We start from the raw sequence: 27,318 nt of genomic DNA on the forward strand, positions 1-27,318 counted from the left end.
AACTGGGTGTGGTATGTGCAGGTGTTAACGTTATGGAGCCGGCGACTGTGCGCGGCGTCCGAGGGGCCCGTGATGATGAAATGAATAAGGTGCGCGGCAAGTCGCTTGGCCACACACTTGGCTGCCGCTTGGCGAGATCCGAAGTTCGTGAATGATTCATTCAATTTCTTAGCGACTCTTGGATTAACTGTGAGATTGTATGGAACTCCGTCTTGGGGGCAATGCGGGTCTGGCTGGCCTGGTACAGATATCACCCGGTGTGGAACTCTGGAAGAAGCCAGTTAGACAGATGTGTAATGTATTACGTCGGCCGGAAGCAGATATCGTGATCGTGGGAGGACGAATGCAGGCATTGACGCGTTCCGGATGACGGTCACTTTTTTTTCCTATATCCCGTCGGAAAATTCATCGTCTCACGGTCTCGGGGCCCAAAAGTAGTCCGGTGATAGTTGCATACGGACTGGGGCCCTGGAAAGTTTGTGACGGTTTGTTACTGATAGCCTCGAGACTAAGCTAGTTACTGGCGATAGTGCGGAGTGACCGATCAAATTTAAATCTTATTGTCAATGTAACAATAAGGTTGGCTGGCATTAACTAGTTGCCGCATAACCTTAGTAGATATACATATCAAGAAGCTGGACTAGTTCTGCGCAAGGCAGTTTACGAAGCTTAGGGAAAATAAAGTTTAACTTCTTTGATTTGTTATGAAACTAGCTAACTATCAAATCGCAGCCTTGGAGAGATCGATGCACGAAGGCAAACTAAGAGAATACGAAGGGAATGGATATCAATAGAGGAAGCTATTGTCTCCAATAATCGCCTAAACCGTTTACAATACGGGACTAGTCAAATCGTCGTTCAAGACGCCCGATTTGAGAAGAATTGAATACCAACGCTAGGACAGTGGATTCGCTGTCAAACCGTTCAGTATCAATGATCGATGAACCTGCTTTGCAGGGCGAAACCTTGCGATTTTCAATATTTTACGTGGGCAGGGCGGAACCTTGCTACTTCTCTGCAAGTTTGATACAGCAGCTAGGAAGGGAAGAAAACCTTGATAGTAGAAGTAGTCTTGTATTAATTTCATTTCATTCAGTCGTTTGTCCTGAGCATCAAAACGCCTTGGAACTCCGGTGGCCAAGAAATGCGTAAGCGTGAGTGTGAAAGGAAATATCCCATTAATGGAAGAAGTAAGAAATATATGACATGAAGAGGTATAAAATGCTTTTGGCGGTAAGAGGGTCGAAAAATTGAGCGTTTACCGATTGGACTTGGCGACACTATAATAGACAAAATATTAGCGAATGTGACCCGAATAAACGAAATGGTGTGGAAAAAAACATACCGCTCGAGCTCGTCCTTCTTCTTGATGGCATAAGAGTTGGAAGAACCCTTAGCGGCGTTGATCAACTCTTCAGCCAAGCACTCAGCGATGGACTTGACGTTCCTGAACGCAGCCTCACGAGCACCGATGGTCAAAAGGTGGATGGCCTGGTTGATACGACGAAGAGGAGAGACATCGACGGCTTGACGTCTAACAGTACCGGCAGAACCGATTCTGGTAGAGTCTTCACGGGGACCGCAGTTGACAATGGCATCGACAGCAACCTGGATGGGGTTGAGGTCGGTGAGGAGGTGGATGATCTCGAAGGAGTGCTTGACGATGCGAACGGCCATGAGCTTCTTGCCGTTGTTGCGACCGTTCATCATGAGAGAGTTGGTGAGACGCTCAATGATTGGGCACTTGGCCTTGCGGAAACGCTTGGTAGCATAACGACCAGCAGAGTGTGGGGTGTAGACTGGGGCCTGGAGGTAGACATAGTCACTAGGTAACAGTCAGCAGAAGAACAGATGATAGATTTTTCATAATATGAAGATATCGGCTTCGTACACGAGGGAGAGATCGCTGACGGTGACACCCTCGTAGGTCCACTTGTTGAACAGCTTGACGGAACCGATCTCATCGGTAACCTCCTTGGGGAGGACGTTGCTGAAGGTGACTGGAGCCTCAACTTCGACTTCTTCGACGTCAGACATGATGGCGACTGATGGTACGAGACTACTACTGATATTTCTTAAAGGGAGATGAGGGGCGAATTCTCGGAGTTGTCGATGGTATCTGCGATTGAGGTGTCGTCGAAAGTAAAGGATGGAAGCTCTGATACCTTCTCTAGATGATGGAGGACTCGAGCTAGTGGTGGTAGTACTCATTGGAAGGTGGGTTGTTTAGCGAGGGTTGGTGCCCTAGAAACAAGACGGATTAGGCAAGAAGTCGCACTCAAATGCGGACGCTGTCATATGATCACTGCTGTGATGTGTTGCTGTGTTGATATTGCCAAGCAAACACAACACAATGTTGAGTAGCCAACACACCACCGGAGAGCACCCAGTCCAGCCCCACCGCCAAGGTCTCGCCAATGTCACGATGTTACTACGTACTTCTTCTTAGTGTATTCGGTGCGGCAGTTGCAGCCAGAAGGCCGACGCATGCTTAATAATAGGGCTTTCTATGAGATCCAGATCTTTATCTAAAGGTTCGCCTGAACAATACTATTCCAACTTAAGTCAACGTAATGTCTACGAAGCCCCGCTGACGATATCCTCATCCACACGCGCTCAGCGAAATTACTTCTGGTTTGAACAGCCGGACCACTCAAATTGATCACAAGTTTCATACACTCGCAAGGCTCTTCCAGTGTTAATTTCAGCAGCCTATAAAGGACAGAATGTCTTCAACCTGATAGCCCCTCCGAAGTCTTCGTACCTGGCATTACGTCGTCCAATCTCTTCCCGCGACTAGCTGACATAATATCTTATCAAATGCAACTGCAACCCAGCCTTACCGCTGCTTGCCTGCCGCGTGGAACATGCATGCCAAGCAAAGCTGGCAACTTAAACCTCGTGCGACATCCATTTTACCTAAGCAGCATCCAAATTCGGTGAATCATTCTTCGGGCGCCGCGGACTCCGACGTTTGCGGTTAAGGTTATAACCTCTCTTGTTTCTCTGGTGGGATGTCGTCAAGTTTCCGCGGACAGGAGATCATGGACTGAATTCCCACGGAAGTCCGAGGCAATCCAGCTATCCTTACTCCCGTATTCATTTTTGTAGCATCGAATTCCCCAAAATGGAGTTCCAGAGTTCGATTGGTGGGCCAAGTATGGGCGGCGCAAACATGACACCATCCGTATTAACACAGGCTGTAAGTTGGATCCCTCCAAGATGAATATCATTATAAGAAATACCATATTATGCATTGTTTGACTTAGGTCGTCATGGGATCAGATCGTATACTTACCTTTAACTCGATAGTGCGAGAATTGCAGGCGTCGAAAAGTGCGTTGTCTCTGCCAAAATATCACATTTCTGCGAAATATGCATGTCCGTGTGAACTAGAGCATGGCATGGCATAATATATTGTACCCCATTCTTGTGTGCGCGCAGTCCACGGAACTCCTTTTTTGTCTAACCTTGGTTTGCGAATAGGTTAAATGCAATCGGCAGGACCCATGTTCCAATTGTATGACTTCCAACCTCGAGTGCCGGCCTGCGAAGCGGGTTATCGAGCATCGTCCTCGAGTCGTTCTTTCTTCAAATTAGTATGCGGATCAAAGCCACCTCTTGTTTTCCTCGGGCTCCCAAGATGGTAGCGAAAATTAGACTAACACCATGTAGTCAAAAATCTATCGATGAGATCAATAGCCGGCTCATATCCATCGAGCATATGGTCAAGAATATCTCGTTGAACGAGCCTGACCCTACTCACATGGTGGATTACCGCAAACCAATATCGGGGGATAAATCAGCAGAAACACCGAGTTTTCGTTCGACGGGATATAGTGCCTCTTCGTCCGATGGCATGGCAAGTGGATCCGTGTCCACGCCTGCACCACCAGCGTTTGAAGGCGACTCTTCCTTTGCTACTCAGACTGTAATGGCTGGCGAGCTCATTGCGAAACAAGGCCAAAAATCTAATGAGATCCTAGACGCACTAAGTTCGCTAAAAGAATTGATGAATACTTCATCAGTGGGCGGCTTTTCGAATGGGTTCGATGATTTGTATTTCGATCAAGACGAGAGGCCTAAGAGTCTCCCGGAAATGGAACTGCTCCCAGCACAATTCGTGATATCGGTTTTAAGAAAATTAAAAGGTCAGTGACGGAATCAAGCAAAGCATTAGAATTAAACTAACTGTTATTTCCGAAAAGAATACCCATCCGTCCACTATCTCGCATACGCTATGCGCGACCAGATGGCCCTTGAGAAGATCTGCCAGGCCGTCTACTTCCCGACCGAGCCTGTCTCACTTGGCCAGCTAACAACTATGCATGGTCTTCTATTGTTTCTGCTCGAAGAATATATCGCTCTCAATGACCCCATATTAAGTGGCTGGGATTCATCTAAATTTCTGAGACTTTGTGAAAAAAACCTACATATTGGCTGCCAGAATTATGAAATTCTTGCAGTTCCTCATGTCGATAATGTAAAAGCATTGACACTCGGGGTAAGAACATCTTTTCTAGAACTAACATTGACATCTTTCTCCTAATATTTTCGATTAATATCATTCTCTGCATCTAGGTTGTATTTGCACAACTGTCTTCGAAGCCCCTCCTGGCATGGACTTTGTGCTCTGCCGCTGCCCGACATGTATTCACCCTCGGATACCATCGCGAACGATCGTTGAAGAGCGATCCTCAAAACATCGCTGACGAAAAGCGTCACCTTTTCTGGTCCTTGTACGGCGTAGACAAGAACCTTTCTTTAACCCTTGGCCGCGCTTCCAATTTTCAGGACTTCGACATCGACACCGAATACTTCACCGTCTCTAGCGTCGAGGGTATCGCACCATGGGATCACGCTTCAATAGCTTTCGTCTCTTTGAGTCGTCTCCAAGGCATGGTTTACGACCAACTGTACTCTGCGACGGCATTGAAGAAATCACAAGCTGAGCGGCACGCTCTGATCGGCAACCTCGATGCACAACTGAGACCTTGGCTCGAGCGATGGCGAGAAGTAAAGTCCCGTATATCATCCGAAGTGATATTACCGTTCCACAAAACATCAGTCTAGAGCATTTAAGTCTAACTTTTTCGCTAAAACTAGGTCATGTCCACTATTGAAACCGCCTACTACTCCGAATACTTCGATCTATTTTTCGGTCCCACGGATATAATCTACTATTCGGTTCAAACGACACTTCACCGTGCCGCCTCGATGGGCGAGGGTGTACATACCACGGAGATTACAGCAGCGTGTTTCGAAGCTGCAACCATGGGACTCCATTGCCATCTTAAATTCCTCCCCATCTTCAAGAAGAAGATTGGATCCAATAATATGGACGCCTATGTCTCCTGGTTTGTTACCCACTATATGTCGCAAGTTTACCTTTTTTTGATAGCATCTACTTAAAGCTCGTACTCTGCGGCTAACATGTTGGAAATAGGGTTTTGTTATATACCTCATTTACACCGCTTATTGTCGTTTTCCTACATTCTGTAGCTTCAAACGACCCCTCCGACGTAAAACTCCTCCACGATTTCCTTGATTCAATCGAAACTATTGCGCATGTGACAAAGGACTCTGCTCGTCTTTTTGAAGTCACAAAAGTGTTTTGCCGTGTTGCCAAAGCACTTGTGGATTCACAGAATCACAATCCTTTGGGGACTTATTCACACCAGTCGAATACACTACTTCTCCCACAAGATCACAATATTGTGAATATTGCTGAGGGCAGAGGGGTTGAGCAACTACCAGATATCTTTATGCAAGATTTCGAAGGTGGAGGGTGGACTGAAGGAGATGTGGAAGCTATGAGTACTTTCTTTGGAAATTGGATGGGTAGTTCGGGGCCCATTGTTGATATGTTGAATTTGGATTTCAGCAGCTGCTTCTAAAGAGGAACCAACGGTTTATAGACAGCATGGGTTGGTTGGACTAGAGTAGAGCTAGTAATGGGTATATACACATACATACGTCATTTATTTAATACATGTCTAGGGCCGGAAAACACTTTGTTGGATTAATGTGGTGGGAGAAAGGGGTTCAAAGCTAGCATCGAGACTAATTCGATCTGAGATGTTGTTTCTAAATCAAATATATATTTAAAATATCGACATCATAATATCGATGCCGAGATCCGAGATTCGATTTGCCATCTTTCTCATTAGTTTTGCTCCCACCAATAGAGGGTAATGTTTATTTTGGAGATAGCGTGAAGCAGCGGATGTACTCTAGTACTCTAAATCCAAACGGCTTTTCGAAATCTTCATTCCAGGAACCTTCCACTTCAGGCCCCGCCATGACATCAAACCCTACGAACTCGGCTATCCCCATCGGGCAATTTACCTAATGCTTGACGATTAGGCCACAATCCCCGATCGTGGCCAGCCAATAATGGTTTCGCAGCAGATATTGGTTATGTCATTTCAGGGAACGCTGCCAAGGCGGAACGCTTACCGACGTCATATGGTTGACGAAAACAAGCTTCTCTGGGCACAAATGTGCGGTTTGGGTGAGAATAGAATGAAGAAAGATAACGCATAGATACTGATGGCAAAAGATATAAAGAGGCCGTTTTCAACATAACTTGATTCACAGATCTTGAAGTTTTCCCGTAGTCTTTATCCTCGAGGGACTAGAAGTAATCGAAGTCAATTAGAGAGTTACAAAGTGTTCGTGTAACGTCAACACAGTTGTTGGGAAACAACATCGACAACGCAAAAGCGCCTGTCGATTGTATATTTGGCTAAACAGCGGACATCAGTCTCGCCAGTCATCTAAGTCTCCTTCAAACTCTAGATCTCTACATCAGTATCGCGTTACAGACTTCGCTATCAAGATGGGTCTCTTCACTCGTACCCAAAATCCACCTCCACCACAAGCCGACCCGGCGGCTCCTCGAGGCAGCTTCTTTAGTCGTCGTGATAAACCTTCTGTCTCTACTGCGGGCACTGGGAATCAGACGGGCGTCTCGCCTGCATCTCCATATGCATTTATCAACCGCCGACCCACTTTTGGAGGATGGGTAAAGACGATTTGGTTGGACATAATAACCATGGCTGCCATGGGTGCAATCGGGCTAGGGGTAATACATTTCTTTATGACTGATGCAGACCTGGAAGGCTGACCAACGATAATAGGTTTACATGGCGCCTCCAGCACCAACCCGTAACTTCCCTGTCTACTACGCTAATGGCGAAATCGTCTACCCAGAGATGGCTTAGTAAGTTTGCTATGTGGCATATCATTCTTCTAGAAACACTCTCTAACATGACATCCGTTGCAGTCCTCTTCGTAAAAACATCATTCCGATCTGGCTTGCCGCTTTCCTTGCCTCAATCATTCCAATTTTCTTCTTTGTTCTCCTCCAGATTCGCATTAAATCTTTCTGGGATGCGAATAACGCTATTGTCGGTCTCCTCTACTCTCTTATCAACGCTGCTGTCTTCCAGGTCTTCATCAAATGGCTTATTGGTGGCCTCCGTCCCCATTTCCTCGCTGTCTGCCAACCCCGTGTCACCTTGCCGCCAGCTGCAGGATCGGTCGCTGGCAGTGCTGAAGGTGTCGGACCAGGTGGTGGTAGCGGGTTTGGGTACATTATGTTTACCAAGGCGATCTGTACTGGAGACAAGGATGACATCAACGATTCCTTGGAAAGTTTTCCATCTGGACATTCTACCGCGGCCTTTGCTGGATTCGTTTTCATGTTCTTGTGGCTCAATGCAAAACTCAAGGTGAATAATCCCTACAGCCTTAACTATATAGTTGATATCTAACCACGATTTCTCTTTTTCAGCTCTGGTCAAATTACCACCCCGCGATGTGGAAAATGATTTGTGTTTATGCGCCACTCCTTGGAGCAGTCCTAATTGCAGGATCTTTGACCATCGATGAATTCCATCATTGGTACGACGTTGTTGGTGGCGCTCTTATTGGTACTATCTTCGCTTTTGGGGCTTACAGAATGGTTTACGCTGCTATCTGGGATTGGAGGTACAACCATATCCCTCTTCCAAGAGGCCATGATGGTGTCAACTTTGGAAAAGGAGTTGGATACGGTGGGTTTGAAAACGCAGTATTCACCAGGAAAGCCGGGTGGGGAACCTTCGTCGAAGGAAACTTCTACAACGATAAGGGACGTCACGGACACCACGGGCATAGAAGAAGTCGGAGTAGAAGCATGGGTAATAATGGTTACCCTGTCGCCACGGGGCCTGAGAGGGTCTAGACCTCATGCCATTTTTACTAGAGTGGAGTTTTCTTCAGCCACTTTGCATAGGCTGAGGCACGATGCTCACTAGGGTAGAGGGAAGGGTATCTAAAATATTTGCGCATTCGCGATTGGTCGTTTTCTTAGCGCCGTTTTCATGGATTCCACGCAATTTTCGCATTCAATTCGTGTGTACACAGCCCTTCTTGAGAGCTTTAGAGCCTCTTTAGCAAGCCGCATCAAACGTGGAAAATATTAATTCCATTTTTCAAATTTAAATTTCTTCAGGATCACGATTCCCCAAAAGAATATTGTGTTTAAACTCTTGTAATGGAGTTTCTAGAAGGCTGCCAAAGTGATCGTATCTCTAAATAGTCCAGCTTTGTCTCTATTTCGTGAGGGCTGGCTCCCATCTATACCGCCAGAATGCATGGACTTTTGCCCAATATTCTTCCTTTTTCCTATTTAGGTCTCACAGCCCACATTTTTTACACCAGCGCCTATGAAATCGGTTTCTTAGGATATGACGATGACAGCGATATAGTACCTACCGGGAACGAGATTCTCTGGCAGACAGCCCCCCCCGACATCAACTCTACAGCTTGCCACCGTATCAACCCAAGATGGGCAAATAACGTAGAGTACGCTTTTGTCCGAACCAAGCCCGACCAAGAACCAATCCCACGATTTATAGGCTTCTATGGAAACAATGACCGTCCCCAAACCGGATGTATTCCATTTAACCTAAAAGTGATCATCAAATGGGAACCCGAGCTCGGAGATCAATTACAAGCGGCGGACACACTAAAACGAGACCTTAACCGATGGGCGGTATTAGAACCCCATACTGAACGAACCGAACGACTACGAGATATTCTCGCAACTTTGGAAATGGATTATGCGGATGGCCATGTAGCGTGGCGTTCAGGTGATGATTGGCGGGTGGATCGAGATCCTATTCGACTCTTCGGCCCTAACGAAACTGAGATTGAATTTCGCCAGCGCGATATCATAGATTCGGATAATGAGAGCGATTATAATTATGAGCGTGACGGCGACGACGGCGACGGCGACGGCGATGAAAACGAAGAGATTATTGGGGATAGCCTCGGCTCTCCTAGACAAAGTGGGAGCACAGAAGGCTCAGAGATAGCCGCTGGTCCAGACGATCCGTTGCGAAATATACAATGGCCGAGTTCCGTTTTGGATGCGTCCCGAGATTTATTAATCAGCCAGATGCAGCCCATGGCTGGGGTGTTTGAAGTCCCAGATGTGACTGATCTACAACTGTTGAATTTGGGGCTTGAGCCTCCGATTGACGATATTTTGGATCTTGCGAGTACAAGATCAAGCGTAGCCAATCATCAAGCTGGGCTGACAGGGGCAATGCAATTAATGCGAGATCTCAGTGGTCCAGATAGTGACCTTGAGACGGGTCAGGATTTCGTCGGAAGAAATCCTCTAGATGAGTTAGAGTAGATTGACAAATAAGATGTTAAAAATCCCTGCCATGTAGCTTATATATCCCAGATCCCAAGTCGACAGTACCGGCCCCTAATGGACTTGACCCTCAATACAGGAAAACAAAGTAGCACGTTGTGTCTTTACTAAGCACTATATAAGCGGCTTGATTTGTGGGGGGCGAGCATTATCTTATCATTATGTATAATTCTACTTAATTCTAGTTTACGAGACAAGATTGATTTAGTAGATAGTTTTTCTTCCTTCCAATGGATTTCTTCAGGGTTGATGTATGGTAGGTACAACCGGTATCCAAAGTGGGCCCGGGCCTAGTTTACGAGATGAAAGGGCTATACGAAAGTACTATCGATCTTCGTAAGCTTCTCGATTGCTAGATATCCATCTATTTTCTCCCTTACAATCAAGGTGATGTATTTTTCCAGAGCCACTAGTTACCCGGATTTAAACAAAATAAATGGAATTTGAGGGCCTTTGATCATTTTTTGACAGTGGGAAAACTTTGGGGAAATACTCCTGCCGCTACCGGGATACCAAACAATTACCCACTATTTTTAAGAAATCGCAATGTTAAGTAGCCGTCACAGAAGCTGCTAACACGATCGATAGGCTGTAAAGGGCCAGTTCCAAATTTCCACAAGATGCCCGCAGTGACATCAATATTTATCACTCTACTTTTAGTAGGCTTTTCGGCTCCAGTCTTAGGGATGATTGGAGTCGAAATTGCGTTCGTTCCTATTTGGGACCCTACATGTCGAATTGTACCCTGGGACTTCACACGATTGGAGCCTACAGGGTGCCACTCCGCTGTTCCAGAATATGAAGCCTTCCTCGGACATGTTCGGCTTCGGACAGCTTACCCATACCTCGAAGACATCCCAGACGCAATTGCGATATATGACGGTGACTGCACCAGGTCGAATGCTACACTTGTCATATTTCCTTACAAACTTCAGTTTGTGGACCAAGAAGTTCATGTGACTGAAGAGCCGGAATGGAGCGATATAGAATACCCTGAGAATGCGAGGTACCAGGTATTAAAGGAAGGGAGTCTAGAGTGGAAGAAGATCCTTGGTAGTAAGCCTTCTGTGCCTACGAAAGAAGGTGATGTTCTATACAAGAAGAAAGATGGACAATGGGGCAGTTTACCGAATGAGATATGGGTATACCCAGCACGGCAGTGGGGAGGATCTAGAGGGTTGAAAAAGACGCTTGATATTTATGAAAAAGGTGTGGGTTTGCGACCCGAGCCTCTCGTACAGCCATCCAGGTTCGAGAATTTGAATATGAGACTTGGGACTCTGGAAAGGCAATTTCCAAACAGTCCGGATTCTGTGCTGGCAAGGCCTCGAATAGGAGACGACGAAGATCGACTTCCAGGTTGGCTATCGAACCCGCAGACACGAAGGGAGTGGGCAGGGACAGAGGATAACCCGTTAGTTCCGCAACAAAGGAAATACCCTATGAAATGTGGGGGGCAGCCGATCAGATATAAGGACTCCTTAACAGAAATGACTGAACAAACCGACACATTCGAAAAAGTATCGCCAGGGTTCAGGTTATTCAGGAATAACCGGGCACGCTCACCCCTCCAGATCCCTCCTGTGAAACCTGGCACAATAGGATCGAATAAAATTCGCGTTCCAAACCCAAGACTTCCAAAGGTACAAGCCCCTTCGGGGTTTTCGCAATCAAGATCACAGTCCCCAGACGACTTTGGTTGGGATGTATTGCGGCCTCAAAGGGGACACCAAAATCAAGACCCGACTCCAAACTACCTTGGAGGTAGACTTCGAGAAAGTGCTGAAAGAGATGACACTATCACAGAAATCCCTGATGAATTATCCCCTGGAGAGAAGATTCGAGTGGACATGAAAGAAACAGAATACGACCCGATTTTAGCAGGGCTAACATCATCGGCTTTCCGGAGTGATATTAGACCTCTGGACTCACTGTCTCCAATCTTACCACTGCAACGTGAGCCTGGAAGTCCATCTGTTTATCCCGACGAGTCTAGTGACCCCAGGATTAATGCTATAATTTTGAATTCAAATCCTGACTTCGACTCTCAGTATTTTTTCTGAAAGCTTGCTGTTAAAATATATCTGGTACGAAACAATGTGCATATTTATATGAAGCTTAATATCGCAATTATAATAGTTTTAGGTATACTAACCAGAACATTAACACCAAGATTAGCATATATTATATCTCTGGAAGTCCGATATTTCGGGTGCCCTGGTTCGAGGGAACCACGGTCAAATGTTGAATGTATGGCAGAGAGTATTTATTAGACAGGTTCATAATGCAGTAGCGGGACCTAAATTAGCACTCAAGGATGCTATATATATAATTGTAAATACATATTATTGGCCGCTTAGTTCATCATATTCTACCCGAATAAGTATGCGGTTATGTTAACTCTGTATTTTAAATAAAATTAAACTTTCCGCAAACGTTCTCAAATATTGAGGCTTTACTAAATACAAAATGTTGCGACTGTTAGAGATGTATAGATTCTTTATACTGGTTCATTTTCAAAGTTAAGTGTGCGAAGTCCCCAAAGGTTGGCCAATTGGTTTTCAAATCTTCTGCGTATGACATTGCATTTACTGACGACGACACCAAGTATAATGGGTACGACTACAACTTCGCCTTTCTTGCCCGCACCAAGGGGCAGGAAACTTGCAACCGCCTACCTATAGACCTCAATATTGAAAAGGGGCCGAATGAAATTCTCGTCCGAGCTAGAAATGGGAATACTCCAGTTCCAAATTTTATAGCGCTTTATAATAACGCCTCTCCCCAACTTGGAGAATGCAATCATCACAGTCTTAGGATGATTTTAGCCTTTGACCCTAATGTATTTGATAGGCAACAGCTGCAAAAAGTTCGGGTAAAAAACATCAGGTATTGGAAGGAGATAGATTATAACTCAGAGGATCGACCTGAAGGCTATGAATCTTTTTTGTCTTACTTTCGTCCGTTGCCAGGAGAGTTTTTAATGAAAGATGTCACGACTTTGATGTGGAAGCATAGGGGGACAAACCCGAGAACATTGGGATGGAACGAAGGTCCGGTTCTACCAAATCGTCGCCGCGATGAAACGGTATCTATAATTTCAGGTGAGCTACAAACAAACCAAGCTAGAAAAATGATTACTAGTCACATGCACACATCGCAGATGGACTAAAGGCCGGTGTTTCCTATAGAGGAAGAAATTGAAGAGGAAGAAATCGAAGAGGAAGAAATCGAAGAGGAAGAAAGCGATCACCCCTATACAGACTCTTCCACTCATCTCTCATCCAATAATGCTGAGACGGATGGAGGCGCTATTCTGTCCGATCTATTACTGCTGACTCCAGAGGAGGATGAGCCTGAAAACATATTCGATTTCTGGGCGCCGGATACCCCCCCTGAAATACGCAATGCAATTGAGGAGTTGGATATCGCTTCTATTGCACGCCCTGATCAAAGCTGGGTTTCGAGTATTGGGGGATCTAGAATTCCAATGGGTATGCGTGCGAACCGATTCGAAAACTTTATGGATAGCCCAGATCTGGATAGCATCCCCGGCCGTGGTTTTTTGAGTAATCATCGAAACATCCAACAAGTAGAAAATCATCAGGCGTTCGGGATGAATGAGGAACAAAATAAGAATGTGTTTTATGACCTCCCGTATAGTGAGGATTTTCCTGAGGACATTGATATCACTGCTTTCCAACAATCCCCCCCAGATTTTTAGTCGCCTTTTTGATTGGTTTGTTCTGTCTCTCTATATACGAGCGCGCTCTTGGGCCTGTAGTATGAATCGGTGCATCGATACTTCGGAGATTGTGCAAGTTATGACTACACTATATGAATAGTGTAGTGCACTAGCGCAGGATTTGGAATGTTGGAGACAGTTAATTATAACAATAGATATAAAAATATATTCGCAGATTTAATATGATGTTTGGGATCCCATGGGCCCAGGATATTATTTTCTTGGGCTATAGCACTGGTAAACTAAACGGTAGAATCTGGTTTATGAGATAAGGCTAGTCCCATTCCTAGATACCATAGGTGAAAAGGATATCACGCTAGTCTGGTATACAAATCAAGCTCTAGCAAAAGATAATAGGATTTTCCTGTTGTGGCTTCGACTCGGAGCCGTAAAGTTTAAGGGTCGATGCAATAAATATCTACCAGTAAATTTACGCAGCCAGCACACACAAAACTAGCTAAACATACACATGGACAAACAATTAATTAAGTTAATGACAAGTCTCGCTGGCGACGACACAAAAAATTTAAGAGTTTCATACCTTTTTTAACACTAAATTCATTAGCTTTATGCCAATCTATTTCATGAAACCTTAGGGTTCCTTTTGATGTGAATTCAATTGAAGATTTTAGGTGCTACGGGCTTACCGACCTACGTACGGACATGCATAGCTCGCTTACTCGTTTTAACATATCTAAATCAATATGTTCGTACCATGTTTGTATAGATATTACAGAACTATCCATTTGGTATTTATTTGCATTGTTGTTTAAATGTACTAATGTTACATGTTATGGAAATAGTGTTGATAAGAGGCAGGTATACTCGGCTAACCTGTGGTCGAGTCGGTAGACCACCAAAGTTGCAAACTAGAAAATGACAAAGAAAGGTGTAGGTTGGATTTGATACAGACAATCCCTGTTCATATTTAACAAGAAAGAACGTCTATGAGAGACTGCGTTTGGCATCATCGCTTGCATGTAATGTACTTATACGGATGTGCACATGTGCATGTGCTCGTATGAAGGTGTTCTATTTAACAGTATAAACGTTCACGTTGAGAACTAAAAGACGCATTAACCTAGAGATTTAAATAATTACTTACTTATTGTATTAGCGCTGGTCTAAGAGGGAGGAAAGCGGGTGGGCCCTTTCTAACTTTTTTTCTGCCGATCTCACACATATATATATCCTCCAAACCCGAACAAGTTACAACCTACCATCTCATCATCACCACCAACATCAACATCCATCTTCCTCAAAGCAGCCCTTCCAAGCTGACCCAGCCTTGGAAATTCTTCCGATGACAGGGGTAAGCTAGTTCCCGAGATAATAAATGACTGGTAAAGGTTATATACTAAACAAACGAGATGCTGATATCAACTAGCCCTCCTAGCTCAATCGGAAGAGCGTGGGACTTTTATGAGCATAGAAATGCCAATAAAAACATCCCAAGGTCGGGAGTTCGAGCCTCCCGGAGGGCGATTGATTCCTTTTTTGCATTTCTAACCTTTCAGAAACGTCAAAGATTCGATTTTTTTTTTTGATTTTTTTGAATTCTCGCCATGTGGTTGAACTTTTGACTTTTTTCGGAAGCGGGAGCTCGCCAAACGGGGGTTTTTGGGGCGTGTGTTGTTGGCCAACACTCGCCGTGTTGTTTACCACCTCAAAAGTTCATCCGTCCTTCGATTCGGGGCTGCTTCGATGGTGGTGGGGGGGGTAGTGGGGAGGGGTTATTTGGATCGCGTCATGACGGGCATGGTGATGTTTTTTTGCTGGTGATGGTTTTGAATTCTGGTATCCACCGACTTTGCAATCAATTGTGCAATATTTGGTCATCGGTCTGCTCAACGGAAACTTCAATTCATGGGAATCGTGGATCATTGTATTAGTAGGACTGGTTGGACAAGGATATTGATATTGACACTAATCCAATTAGTTATTTAATTTTGTATGAATGGAACTTAGAGCTCAAGAGTTAAAGGGCTATAAGTATTTGTATAGAGTAATTTTAAATCATCAACTATGATCATAATGCTACGCATATGCCTCCAGGTGCTTCCAGGTAGAGGCTATGAGGAGGCTTCCTGAGCTGAGGCCCTGCTGTGAATGGAGGCTCGAGGGCCCGCAAAAGGACTAGACACTTCGCTTGATTTTTCTTATGGAAACTAGGCAAGCAAACACTATTCTACGTCCATATGCATCGAAAAGACTTGGGATCGATGTCGATATTGTAAAACTAAATCCTTTTGTAAGATTTTGTAGTGATGCTATCGAGAATTTCCCAGTTTCATAGGTGGCGATGGCTTCTCTACGTTGTAGTTGTTGTAGGTCGTGGTTGCTACGCAACACAAAGCCATTTTGGTGAAGTCTACTATGAGACTTCGAGGCCGGTTGCTGAATATCACTGACCCAATTGAGAATACCACAAGAGGTGTACCGATACTGGGCAGGCCTTATATCTGGTAAGCGTGGGGGCGAAGCTGTCGATCGTGTACGCGAAACTACCAGCCTCGAGTCTATAGAGCTATAGGCATAGATTGTACATGTAGACGCATCGATGTATGCAAGTATCCAGGAGATTGGCGTATTTAATTCACATCCTCGCATCATCATGCTCAGCCCATTAATTTTATCCATAGCTTAGGCGTTTGTGTGATCAATCAACAAACGTTGCGAACTTCTTGAATCCAGTCGGGTGCGAATACAGCAGACGGGATAGGCATTGTCTCGACAGGCACTGTATTAAATCTTTGAGCAAAATCCGAAAGCCGGTTATCCGAACATTAGAGCACCGCGCTATATTGTCTAACACACATGGATGTTTTGCGGAACTTTTGTTATAGCACATGTCATGGTCCTTCTTCCAACAGATATATTAGGTGTCGACAGGCGTCGTGGCGACACCGATACTCAACATGTTGCAAGGAAATTAACCGGGTTCGATAGGTACCTCAGTGTGCAATCTATAATGCAGGACATATATCGCAATATCGTTCAGGAGCATAAAACATGCATAGACGGTTGTTCCAACGTTGGGGCATTCGGTGGCTGGTTTGTTTTTGGGAACACATGCAACTTGCGGCTGTTCGCTAGTGTTTCAAGATTGGCGTCTCAGTCTGAGGGTTAAACTTTGAGGCATCACCGTCAGGAATTCTCCAGATTGCCCTGGGGAGATTGCATATTTTCGCATTTGAGAAAGCAAACAGGTTAGGAATTTGAAAGTTTTCCGCCTCGCAAAAAGTTTTCCAGGCGACAAGATTCTTACGATAATACAAAGCGAGATAATATTATCGGATAAGGGTATCTACGGAGTAACGTATAGGAGAAGGTGTACGACCCGCTCAGGTCTGAATATAGAAGCTACGATGGATAACTGATTATGATTTGCATGGGGGAACATGTCAGCAAGCGCAGTCCACCGTGCCGGCCCCGCTACAGCCCCTCAGAATGCAAGTGTGCTCTGCCGGTGGTGACAAAATTAGAAGCAGCGTCTGTAAAGTATCTTGGCTTCTCTCAATTGAACATGCCGTTTGAAAAATCAAAATTTAAAAGGCCAAAAGGCCACCGTGAAACGAAACGTACCCGCTCACACATGATAATTGAAGTTGGACAACGGATGAGAGACGTGATACTGTAACGACTAAACATTGCATAGCATATATTCCCCCCTACGTTGTATGTAAGTAGTACCAACCGGCCACGACTCGACTCAGTCCGACGGATCGCAGCCGCAATCTTTTCTGAAAGTATTCAACTCTGTCGCATTCTTGAGGACCGGTATTGGGAGCGAGTGAGGGATAGTTTCAACATAGAGGCGCCCGTCAGAAGGTCTCATTAAAGTAGGCAGGTAAGCCGGGTTCGGTTCGTGCGGAGGAGCTAACTGGAAGCAAGACCCTGTTTGAACACCGAATCCTGTTCTCCTTCTTTACAATCGTCATAAGACACAATCCGCCGTGTATCTTCGACGCCTTTTCTTCCAGAAACGTTCAACATACTGTGGACAGGCCTCCTTGCTGGTTTTGGTGGGCAGGTATTTGAATTTTCTTTACTTCTTCGACGCCTCCGCCACCCTGACTAGCAGATACATACCGCTAGTTTTTTTAAATTTTTTTATTTCTCTATTGTTTTAAGCCCTGGCTGGCCCGACGAAAAAGAATAAGAACAGATTGATGGCAGCTGAGATATAATCTGTTCCTGTCGCCTGGCGTGCCTAAACATCGGAAACGTCTACCAGTTTTGCTCTGAAAAGGTTGCTTATCCGAGTTCCCCGACCTGGTCTTTTGGTGTGTGCGGTGCAATTGCAAGGAAAGCAGCGGTGGAGTTCTTCGTCGCCTGCCAACACACACCTGATCCATCTCCAAATTTCTCCCGCCTTCGTTTCGTTTGCCTCCGTCCTCTCTCATCGTTCATCCTCTTCCTCCCATTTCAACCATATCGCCCTCCATCGCCGGCCTCATCCCCGCCGTTGCTCTTATTACCGCCAATCTAACGGCTCTGATAGTTTTCGTACCAGAATCTTGACACTTTCTACCCCTTTTGTGACGTTCTGAGTACATGGTAGAGGCCACCAGTCGAACTCGCGTCCCCGCATCGCTTGCCGACCAACAATCTCTGGGGCTGCCTCCGACACTTCCCTACCCGATCCTTTCCGATCATCGACGTCTTCCGTTCAGATTTCTTCGTTATAATCACAATCATCATCATTTATTGCTGCCATAATAATAATATCCGACTTTTACAGCCGTCGCGTCGGCTTAGCTCTCCGTTCTAATGGCCGTAATGGCTTACTCGAGCGATAACTCCCCCGGTCGGGGGGTTCTGATCGCATTACTTTCAGCCTTTGGATCTGCTGCCTTTGTCCTGCTAGTAATCGCTGTAATATATTTCCTAAGATTTACAAACCGAGGAAGAATATTATTGGATAGACTGGGCAGACCGGGTGAGTTCGACGATGAACAGGCATTCCTCAGGGAGGAGGCCGAAGCATTAGAAATCATGGATGAAATGGACCGACAGGAGTATTGGAGAGCCAGAGGTACGAAATTTAACCCCTTTCTAAAACACTCTCGTCATTTTTCTCTCTCTAATACCGTATATCAAATATAGCATTTATCGAAGCCAATCCGCCAGATTCTATACCTACCGATATCTCACTTTCTCAATTCCTCGCCATTCAAGAAAAGGGTGTATCTGCCTGGGAATTCGAGGCAGAACTGGAAATTGCCAACTGTTTCGTTGAAGCCCGTACTGAAGTCGAGTTTTATGACACCGAGTGTTCCGTTCAAAGCAACCTCCCTGTTCCCAAGCAGAACGAGGTCTACTACTGGGAGTGCAAGATCTTTGAGAAGCCAGAGACGACACTTGTGGCTATCGGAATGACTACAAAACCATACCCTATGTTCAGACTTCCCGGTTATCACAAACACTCTGTAGCTTATCTCTCCGACGGCTCACGACGATATAACCAACCATTCAACCCGACCCCTTATGCCAACCTTTTCCGACAGGGCGACGTTATTGGCGTTGGATACCGACCAAGGACTGGTACGATTTTCTTCACACGCAATGGTAAGAAGCTGGATGACGTGTGCCACGGATTGAAATCGCACAACTTTTTCCCAACTGTCGGCGCGAAGGGTCCTGCAAAACTACACATCAACTTTGGGCAACTCGGATTCGTTTTCATTGAAGCAAATGTTAAGAAGTGGGGCTTGGCTCCGATGACCGGAAGTCTCGCGCCGCCACCCCCGTACGGAAATGAAGCCGGAAGCATCCTCTTGGAAAGCGGTAGAGCCGGTGTCCGTGAGGGCGAAAGTTTGATGGACGCCCGAGCATTTGCACAACACCACCAGGCTATTGCATCTCAGAACCTCCCCCAACTGACTACGAACGTTCATCCACCATCACCAGGATCTGCGTCCGGCAAACGAAAGAGCAAGAAATCACACAAGTACACACAATCCCAGCCGCGAAATCTGCCGCCTACTAGCCCTGGTCCAGTTCGCAGTCCAACGGAAATCAGCCTGGCCCCGATCAATCCGTCGCAGCCCCCTCCTGAGTACACTAGCGGCGGCGAGGATGAGGATAGCAGTGATGATACAGATGGTGGCTACAGTGACGAACGAAGGAGATTACTCGGACCCTCCACGAGCAGCAATAGAGTCCAGACTCGAACACGAAGCCAGAGCGAAGCAGTAATCCGACGAGTCTCGCCTCCAATCCCTAGTTATGGTGAAGTCATGTCGTCTAGAAGCAACGGCGGCGAGGGCCCGAGCGCCACTCGTTGAAAAAATCAATGACGGTTCAGCGTTTTTTTCTTTTGGCGATGAAATACTGAGGGTTGCTTCATATTTCTAAACCCCTCAGCCTGCTCCTTGGATTTACTATCGAAAACCGGTTCCCGAGGCTGTTAATATCACAGCCAGGCTCTGCGTACGACCCACCACTTTGTATAGACCTATTCCCCACTCCTAGAACACCGGGTTTTTTCACGCACCTCTACGAACCAAAGTCACGGCCATTTGGTTCACACATACTGGTTCATCATCTCTGGCGTTTTTTCCCTTACTTTTTTTGTATCGAAACCATTGCGCTCTCCGTTCTTTTGTTATGCTTTTAGCACAGGTCACTCGCTCTCTATCTATCTTGGGGTTTCTTGGTGGGATTGGGTTTATCAGTTTCTCCTCTTTTGTTCTTCTTTGTTTCCTTTGTTTATTATCGCACGGGAGGGTAGCGGGTGTCAAGTCTATTCATTTCTTTTCAAACTCTTTCGGATTCCCTTGCAAGCCTGAGAACTGGATTTTGAAATCTCCTTTTTTTGTAGCTATTACACTGGCTCGTTGTCGATGATTGAAGCCAAATAACTATACACAAGCACACTTTTTTTCATATTTCTTTCCGGGTTTGTGAGACTATTTCATTTGCATTTCTGAGTGTTTCTTTGGGATGTACTGAGAATATAATGACGAAATCAAAAGTTACAATGATCATGTTGAGAAGTGTTCAATATCCGTATATCGATAATATTCACGCCCTCGAGACTGTCGATGTTAAAGTTAGTGTCTATTTTGTAGTGCCTTCTCGGCTGATTGCGTTGACGTTGATATTGATCATGCATATCAACTCCCACAATTGCAAAACCTCTTAGCTCTTACAACTGCCGTACTGACAGTCAGCAAGATATCGCCCTCGCCGAATTACACAGACTCAACGATGGCTGCCCCGCCGTTGGCTTCTTCGGAGGCCCAACAGATTTACCAGCTGTCTGTTCCACTGCCTCGAACGGCGGACACCTCGCTCCACCTTCACTTAACCATAGCATCTCGTCATATTCTTCTCTTCCTCACAACCACATCTGCAAACCCATCGTTCGACCTCTCGCTACTATCGATACCCGGCGTGAATAGTTCCTCTACAACGTCTACTACCGAAGATGTCCTGAATCCTATGCGTGGAGGTGATGCCGCTGTTCCTCGTGGTAAAGTGGGGGTTGGCAGTTTCGTCTATGCTATGCCTTCTTTGGTAACCACCCATGCCTTTATTTTCTCAATTCCCTCTCCAGAATACTGATTTTGTGGTACTTTGCAGAGAAATAACAAGGAAACAATATGTACGCCTTTAATACCGGATATGGCAACGTTGGAGACGACGGAGCGAATTGCAAGGATCCTGGCGAGGCGGCTACAGGTGCCGGTTTACTTAGGGAACTCGATGAACTTTGCCGCCATGGGAGCTGGTGGAAGCGTTGAAGAAGAGATGGGAGTTGTAAGGGACGTCGTGGAGACCGTGGTTGGCGTTTGGGGGAAGAAGGACGGGTCATCGTGATGACGACGTCTATATTCTGGATAGACTGGCGTACGAATGGATACTCTCCCAGACATACCCAAGTACGCTCGAGCATATATCGATTGTGGAATATTACAGCCAAGACGAAAGCGACAGCACGGATGCGGATCTGTTTACGAGGTCTTAAGGACTGGCCTTGAGCTAACTTTGGATTAGCTTCGCGATGTGACATTTGGATTAAGCATAAATGTCAACGAGTACCACCTTTCTGGCGCCTGCATTATGCGGCTGTTCTCCACAGATACGCACACACATGCACATACGTACACATCCCCAGCTATCAGATTACGTTTGGGGTGTGCGTATGCCCAGATCTATCGCCTTGATATACTTGATATGAGATACCCGAATCTAGACCGTTGTAACGTTAACGTTATGGACATCGATACCCGAGTTTTCTCTTTGTAATATTCCTCCTCTTCCAAGTTGTTACAACCGATCCTCGTCAATTAATTTCCCGCAAGTCGAGGTAATCTTCGACCTGTGCATCCACATGCCTATGATTATGCATACATTCAAACATTCATACGCAAAAACTAACGTGGGCTCGCCATGGTCACACCACAAGCAATCCACTGCGATCAGATAAAGCATAGCAACTTTAAGCTCGATAGATGCGATTGGTCGTTCTCAGCAAGGGGCAACCGCAAGAACTTTGCAGGTTTTGGTGAACTAGCCGAATCTTGCCAGATCGTTCTTCGTTTAACAGCTCAAGCTCCTGCTAGACTGTTTCCCCTTAATATCCGCCTCCTTCCCGCATTTTCGTTTTAGAAATTTCTGTTTCCCTTTATCTCAAATTCGAATTTGGTTATTTCGGAGTTGGGCGGGAAAGACTTTGGCTGCTCTCTTTTCAGGACTTCTTTGGCTGCTGTTTGTTTACGACTTCTAAACGGATATTCGGTTTCCGTGTTGTCCGACGTTCCGTTCCCTTTTTATAATCTCGACCAGCGCTGTAGTCAGCGACATCATCACAACTTCACAGCAGCACCCATCGGCCGTATCGGAAGCATCATCATCATCGCTGTTATGATTACCACAATGCCGTCCGCGAATCTACCTACATTTACGCTGGCCGAGCTTGCCAAAAACCATTCGTCAAAGAAGTCCTGTTACGTTACTCTGGGCACCAAAGTCTACGACCTGACCGATTTCCTTCCAGACCATCCCGGTGGCGACGATTTGATTCTCGATTATGCTGGCAAGGATATCTCCGATATCATTGCAGACCCTCAATCGCATGTTCATTCTGATGCTGCATATGAGATTCTTGACGATTCTCTTGTCGGTTTTTTGAGCCCGGAGGATGCTAAGCTTGCGAACGGATCCGCCAACGGGTCTACCAACGGTGCCGCCAAGACCTCCGCCGTCCCAAATGGGAATCCCACATATGAAGCAACTGGCATGTCAACAGCCGAAGACCTTTCGGTCGAAACTGATATCACCAACGACTTCAAAACACACAAGTTTATCGACCTGGATAAGCCTATGTTTATGCAAGTCTGGCGTGGCAGGTTCTCCAAGGAGTTCTATCTTAAGCAGGTTCATCGGCCAAGACACTACAAGGGTGGAGATTCCGCTCCATTGTTTGGAAACTTCCTGGAACCGTTAAGTAAGACTGCTTGGTATGTTATTCCTATAATTTGGTTGCCATGTGTGGCCTATGGTCTTTGGATGGCAGGCCAAGGTTTGACCCCGGAGAAGCTTGCTCTTTGTTTTGCGAGCGGTATCGCGATATGGACATTGGTGGAGTATGTCCTACATAGGTTTTTGTTCCATTTGGATGAGTATGTTCCCTTTCCTCTCCTATATTTTTCTCTGCGAAGTTGCTAATTTCTCTTGAATAGATATCTTCCGGATAATAACGTCGCTATCACCCTACACTTCCTGCTTCACGGAATCCACCACTATCTCCCAATGGACAGATATCGTTTGGTCATGCCGCCAACCCTATTTATCGCTCTCGCCACTCCATTCTGGAAACTAGCACACACTCTTTTCGCCCACAACTGGTATGTCGGCACAGGAGTTTTCTGCGGAGGCATCTTTGGTTATATCTGCTATGACTTGACACACTACTTCCTTCACCATAAGAAGTGAGTTCCTTTATCCACCATCACTACCCCCGAGCGTAATACTAACATCAATACGTTTAGACTTCCATCTTACTACCAAGAACTTAAGAAATACCACCTACAGCATCATTTCGCCGACTATGAAAACGGGTTTGGTGTCACCAGTAGATTCTGGGATCGTATTTTCGGAACCGAGCTTCCACCTCTACCACAGAAGACTGCTTAAAAGAAAAAGAAACGTAGTCTTTATAAAAATTAGTAGCCTTGGTCAAAAACATACCCCCTGGGTACTAGCTTGGAAACAAAACGTTTGGGTAGGCCTTTTTTCTTTTGTGAATATATTTTGGAAGTACTCTTTTTTTCATGGCGGGTTTGGGAATTTTGTGTACATGGATCTCTACTTTGATGGGAAATGATAGGATAGGGTGGGCCGAAGGAAGAGAGGATGAACTTAACATATGCATGCCTTTGTAGATAGAATGGGTTTAATGTCTAATACAAATGACGATTATGGTTTTTGAAGTGGATTGATATGTCGAAGACTTAGAATGCTCTCTCACTCGTGTCATAGTGTTTCATGGTGATACTCGCACACTATATGGCCCGGCCCCCGCCGACCATATGCAATTAGAGATCGAACCACTCTTAATGCCCGCCTTTTGTGGCACTCTGATCCCGATAGCCGGCTTACGATTGTACACATTTAACTACTTTATCTTTTGATAAACACCCCACCTATACTGTAGTACTGTAGAGACACTACAATCCTGGCCTGAAGGCCAAAACCTTGAATTTCAACTAAGATAGGTAGAAATCATGGCGATGTATCTTGTCTGCCCTATAGCAGTCAGATAGCCATCCCTCCCATGAAGAATAGAGTGTAAACTATGATGATATCCAACGAATAGCTTCACGTCTGTAGGCATAGCCCCAGCGCTATCCCGTATGCCATGAAGGCACAATACAATCGACGCTGAAAACATGAAAGTTTCCCACAATTGTCCAAAAGCCCTGTGAATCAGAAATGTAATCTTTTCCCCATCCTCACACACTCTTCCACCTACAAACCAAATTATACACCATACCCACCGGGCAAAGAGGTTCTCGAAACCATGCCAGACCTCACTGCCGAAATCAGTGCTCTGTCAATTGTCGGAAACGGCCTAAACAGCGAGACTATGAAGATTTCTTCAGCCTCGAAGCCTTCTAAGAACTATTTTGCTACCTCCCCAGTCGAGATTGGTGAAAAAATTGCGACATCCTTAGACAAAGGATCTCTTATCGCATTTTCCTCCTGCTCCCGCCTCTGCCGTGCAATTTCTGTCGCTTTGTTGTGGTCGAAGGTGGTTCTAGAGTTCCCAATTGTCGAATCCCGGAAACTCAGAATTGAGTGCATCTTAAGGAACGCTCAACATGTCCGGTCAGTGTATTTGAAAAGCCTTTTCGACGGATCTAGATGGCCATTGACAAATTACAACAGCGCTATCCACATGGCTTTGGATATAAGATTGCTCCTTAGCCAACCGCAGGTTGCGTTTACCGGGACGACCATACCTACATTTTTAGGGATGTTTCCTGGCCTGAAGGAACTCCGACTAGTCGAACTTACACCACAATCGTGGGAAGTACGATGCAATATTGTAGCGCACATCTTGAATCATCAACATTGCCTCGAGATTCTAGGTTTGTGGCTCTGTGGAGTGACTCGATGTCCTATCGATATTGTATATCGTATCTTCCAACGGCATGAGCTCCATGTTGTTAGATCGTGCCGCCTCAAAATCCTAGAAATTCTCATCCATCAGAGTATCCATATACCAAGTGAGCGAGGTGAATATCTATTCAAACCGTTTCTCAACCTCTTCGGTACCCGCCTCGGTTCTCTCGAAGATTTCTGTTTTAATATCGAAGGAGGCCCTGTTACCAATATGGTCATCAGGCGTCAGCAGATTGAGGGATTGGGTCCTGAACAAGCTTCCCTAGCATTGACCCCACTTTCAATGCCTTCTTTGAGTTTCCTCGACTTCGATTCTATCTGTTGCTTCGAGGACTTGTCGCATTTCATGACGTTGGATAGCTTTGAGAACGTCAGATGTTTGTCAATATATACCTATATCTCCACTCCATGTGAAGACATTGTCTTCCTAGGTCCAGCACCGGTGGAAGCAAAACACGTGAGTATCTTTAATATTGTGTGGATCACTACGAAAAGAATATTAGCATGTTCTAGATGAATATGTATGAAATTATCAGTATCTTGAATTGAAACTAACTTCCTTCCAACTGTGAACAGCTTGCAGACACGCTCCAGCATTTCAAAGCCTTGAGGTTCTTGTTAATTAATATGGGCGATCCCATCGGCAATAATGGTGGGGCGGGAATCCTATCTCCGGAATTTTGGGATGCTTGGGCAGGTGAGGTGGCCAAATTCTGCTGGGCAGTATCAACTTTATTTAGTATACGTGGACAGGCCGGTCTGACTGGCCGCAACTTCCGAGTCACTAGAAGTGAAGATGAAATCCAAATCGAAGAAGTTGTTAAAACTGCTGAACAGAAAGCGATTTGGGCTGATATAAAAACAACCGACCCAAATAAAAATTGGGATTACTGGAAGAGCAATATGTGCATAGAAGATTAAACCATTGAGGAAGGGTTAAAATTGAGAAGAGGCGGGAGCGAAGTTTATTCGAGGTGTCCAGGGGGCTTCTATTAACATATTTATTAGTTCGAGGTAAGTGAGTGCCCCACGCATTGCCATCTCTACGAGACTACGTGTATACATGCTATTAGATCACACGCTTTTGGGTCGTGAACCTTTACTGATGTATCTATAGGAACGAGCAGCCACCAGCAAAAGCCAGTTGCTATGTCAACTGCCACTTCACTCTCATGAGCTCAATCTTTTCTGCGTCGCCCCTGTCGATCTCTTTAGGTACTTATACTGATACGTGCGAGTGCATCCCCCTTTGATACAAAATTTGTATGCAACTTCAAACTCGACAGCCCTCTACTCTATATACTTTCTTTTTCTTCTTCCCCCTTCTCTTTTCCCCTTCTTTTTTTAATACCTTTAAAGAGCCTAGTCGTGCGACAGCCATCCGAAAGTGTTTTTGAACATGTAAATAGGCTTAAAATACAATATATATATATAGCTCAACCGGCCTTAAATCTGGTGGTGACTGTTAGAACCACTACTCCATACTCTAGATCTGTCCCTTCACTGAATGTACGGGAGCCTGATTGACCTTGGATTTCTGTTATATATTAGATTACAGACCTAGTAGAACCATTATTATACTCCGCATGCATGATCCATGCCATGGTACTAGACACAACACCTAAGTCCTCCGCCCAAGAGTTCCTGTTGTTACATTATTGGCGTTGAAAATGTTGGATTTTTTTGGCAGCGATCGATCGGTCAGACGAAACTCGAAAGGATCCCCTCTGATTCGATAACGGCTCGTAGCTGAGGTCGGTCTCAACGAGTACCTGCGCTGGAAAGGAACCTAAACAAGCGGGAACCCATCGCACACCTTTGTAACCAAATATGGAGAATCTCCCGAACGAACTCCTCGACAGAATTGCTTTTTTTCTATCACTCACGGACCTCAAACAATTCAGTCTCGCATGTCACAGAAGCAGGAATATTTCCCTTCGACATCTATTTCGGAGGATCAAACTTACTTATGGCTTATCGGATGAAGAGCTTCAGCAGTCCGAAGGGTGTTATTCTTGTTATGTTCGGCAGGCACGGCATGTCCGGTTAGTACACTTTGTTGGAAGTTTACTTTATAAAGTACCTCTATGCCCAGAAACGTTTGATTAACACGTTGAATGTTGGAATATATACATTCGTGCAGCGAGATCGAACTGTTAACGGAATCGAAATCATTCTATCATTACAACGTCCAAGGATGTCACGGAAGTATTATCCGTAACTC

At 45.4% G+C, this 27,318-nt stretch overlaps 9 protein-coding genes across 9 annotated transcripts; 8 read left to right on the plus strand and 1 right to left on the minus strand.

Annotated features, from left to right (window-relative positions):
• Positions 1 to 1,258: 1,258 nt before the first annotated feature.
• On the minus strand, positions 1,259 to 2,037 carry AOL_s00097g365 (uncharacterized protein; the record flags this gene model as incomplete). The annotated part of the gene is made up of 3 exons (XM_011126198.1): positions 1,259 to 1,280; positions 1,346 to 1,825; positions 1,892 to 2,037. The coding sequence occupies 3 exons, from the start codon at positions 2,035 to 2,037 to the stop codon at positions 1,259 to 1,261; spliced, it is 648 nt and encodes a 215-aa protein (XP_011124500.1).
• A 1,687-nt stretch (positions 2,038 to 3,724) lies between these two features.
• On the plus strand, positions 3,725 to 5,897 carry AOL_s00097g366 (uncharacterized protein; the record flags this gene model as incomplete). The annotated part of the gene is made up of 5 exons (XM_011126199.1): positions 3,725 to 4,151; positions 4,209 to 4,504; positions 4,582 to 5,016; positions 5,107 to 5,357; positions 5,447 to 5,897. 5 exons carry the CDS (start codon positions 3,725 to 3,727, stop codon positions 5,895 to 5,897), a joined length of 1,860 nt encoding a protein of 619 aa, XP_011124501.1.
• Positions 5,898 to 6,841: 944 nt separating this feature from the next.
• AOL_s00097g367 (uncharacterized protein) lies at positions 6,842 to 8,230 on the plus strand (the record flags this gene model as incomplete). The annotated part of the gene is made up of 4 exons (XM_011126200.1): positions 6,842 to 7,087; positions 7,143 to 7,225; positions 7,289 to 7,736; positions 7,799 to 8,230. 4 exons carry the CDS (start codon positions 6,842 to 6,844, stop codon positions 8,228 to 8,230), a joined length of 1,209 nt encoding a protein of 402 aa, XP_011124502.1.
• A 408-nt stretch (positions 8,231 to 8,638) lies between these two features.
• Positions 8,639 to 9,691, plus strand: AOL_s00097g368 (uncharacterized protein; the record flags this gene model as incomplete). Its single annotated transcript, XM_011126201.1, has 1 exon — positions 8,639 to 9,691. One exon carries the CDS (start codon positions 8,639 to 8,641, stop codon positions 9,689 to 9,691), a length of 1,053 nt encoding a protein of 350 aa, XP_011124503.1.
• A 641-nt stretch (positions 9,692 to 10,332) lies between these two features.
• AOL_s00097g369 (uncharacterized protein) lies at positions 10,333 to 13,436 on the plus strand (the record flags this gene model as incomplete). The annotated part of the gene is made up of 3 exons (XM_011126202.1): positions 10,333 to 11,668; positions 12,208 to 12,816; positions 12,904 to 13,436. 3 exons carry the CDS (start codon positions 10,333 to 10,335, stop codon positions 13,434 to 13,436), a joined length of 2,478 nt encoding a protein of 825 aa, XP_011124504.1.
• Positions 13,437 to 18,239: 4,803 nt separating this feature from the next.
• AOL_s00097g370 (uncharacterized protein) lies at positions 18,240 to 19,747 on the plus strand (the record flags this gene model as incomplete). The annotated part of the gene is made up of 2 exons (XM_011126203.1): positions 18,240 to 18,495; positions 18,567 to 19,747. The coding sequence occupies 2 exons, from the start codon at positions 18,240 to 18,242 to the stop codon at positions 19,745 to 19,747; spliced, it is 1,437 nt and encodes a 478-aa protein (XP_011124505.1).
• Positions 19,748 to 20,672: 925 nt separating this feature from the next.
• AOL_s00097g371 (uncharacterized protein) lies at positions 20,673 to 21,284 on the plus strand (the record flags this gene model as incomplete). The annotated part of the gene is made up of 2 exons (XM_011126204.1): positions 20,673 to 20,981; positions 21,048 to 21,284. The coding sequence occupies 2 exons, from the start codon at positions 20,673 to 20,675 to the stop codon at positions 21,282 to 21,284; spliced, it is 546 nt and encodes a 181-aa protein (XP_011124506.1).
• A 1,047-nt stretch (positions 21,285 to 22,331) lies between these two features.
• Positions 22,332 to 23,603, plus strand: AOL_s00097g372 (uncharacterized protein; the record flags this gene model as incomplete). The annotated part of the gene is made up of 3 exons (XM_011126205.1): positions 22,332 to 23,089; positions 23,150 to 23,398; positions 23,459 to 23,603. 3 exons carry the CDS (start codon positions 22,332 to 22,334, stop codon positions 23,601 to 23,603), a joined length of 1,152 nt encoding a protein of 383 aa, XP_011124507.1.
• An 886-nt stretch (positions 23,604 to 24,489) lies between these two features.
• On the plus strand, positions 24,490 to 26,015 carry AOL_s00097g373 (uncharacterized protein; the record flags this gene model as incomplete). Its single annotated transcript, XM_011126206.1, has 2 exons — positions 24,490 to 25,551; positions 25,671 to 26,015. 2 exons carry the CDS (start codon positions 24,490 to 24,492, stop codon positions 26,013 to 26,015), a joined length of 1,407 nt encoding a protein of 468 aa, XP_011124508.1.
• Positions 26,016 to 27,318: the final 1,303 nt, after the last annotated feature.

The sequence above is a fragment of the Orbilia oligospora genome, assembly GCF_000225545.1.
Source record: "Orbilia oligospora ATCC 24927 unplaced genomic scaffold scaffold00097, whole genome shotgun sequence".
Lineage (NCBI taxonomy): Eukaryota > Fungi > Ascomycota > Orbiliomycetes > Orbiliales > Orbiliaceae > Orbilia > Orbilia oligospora.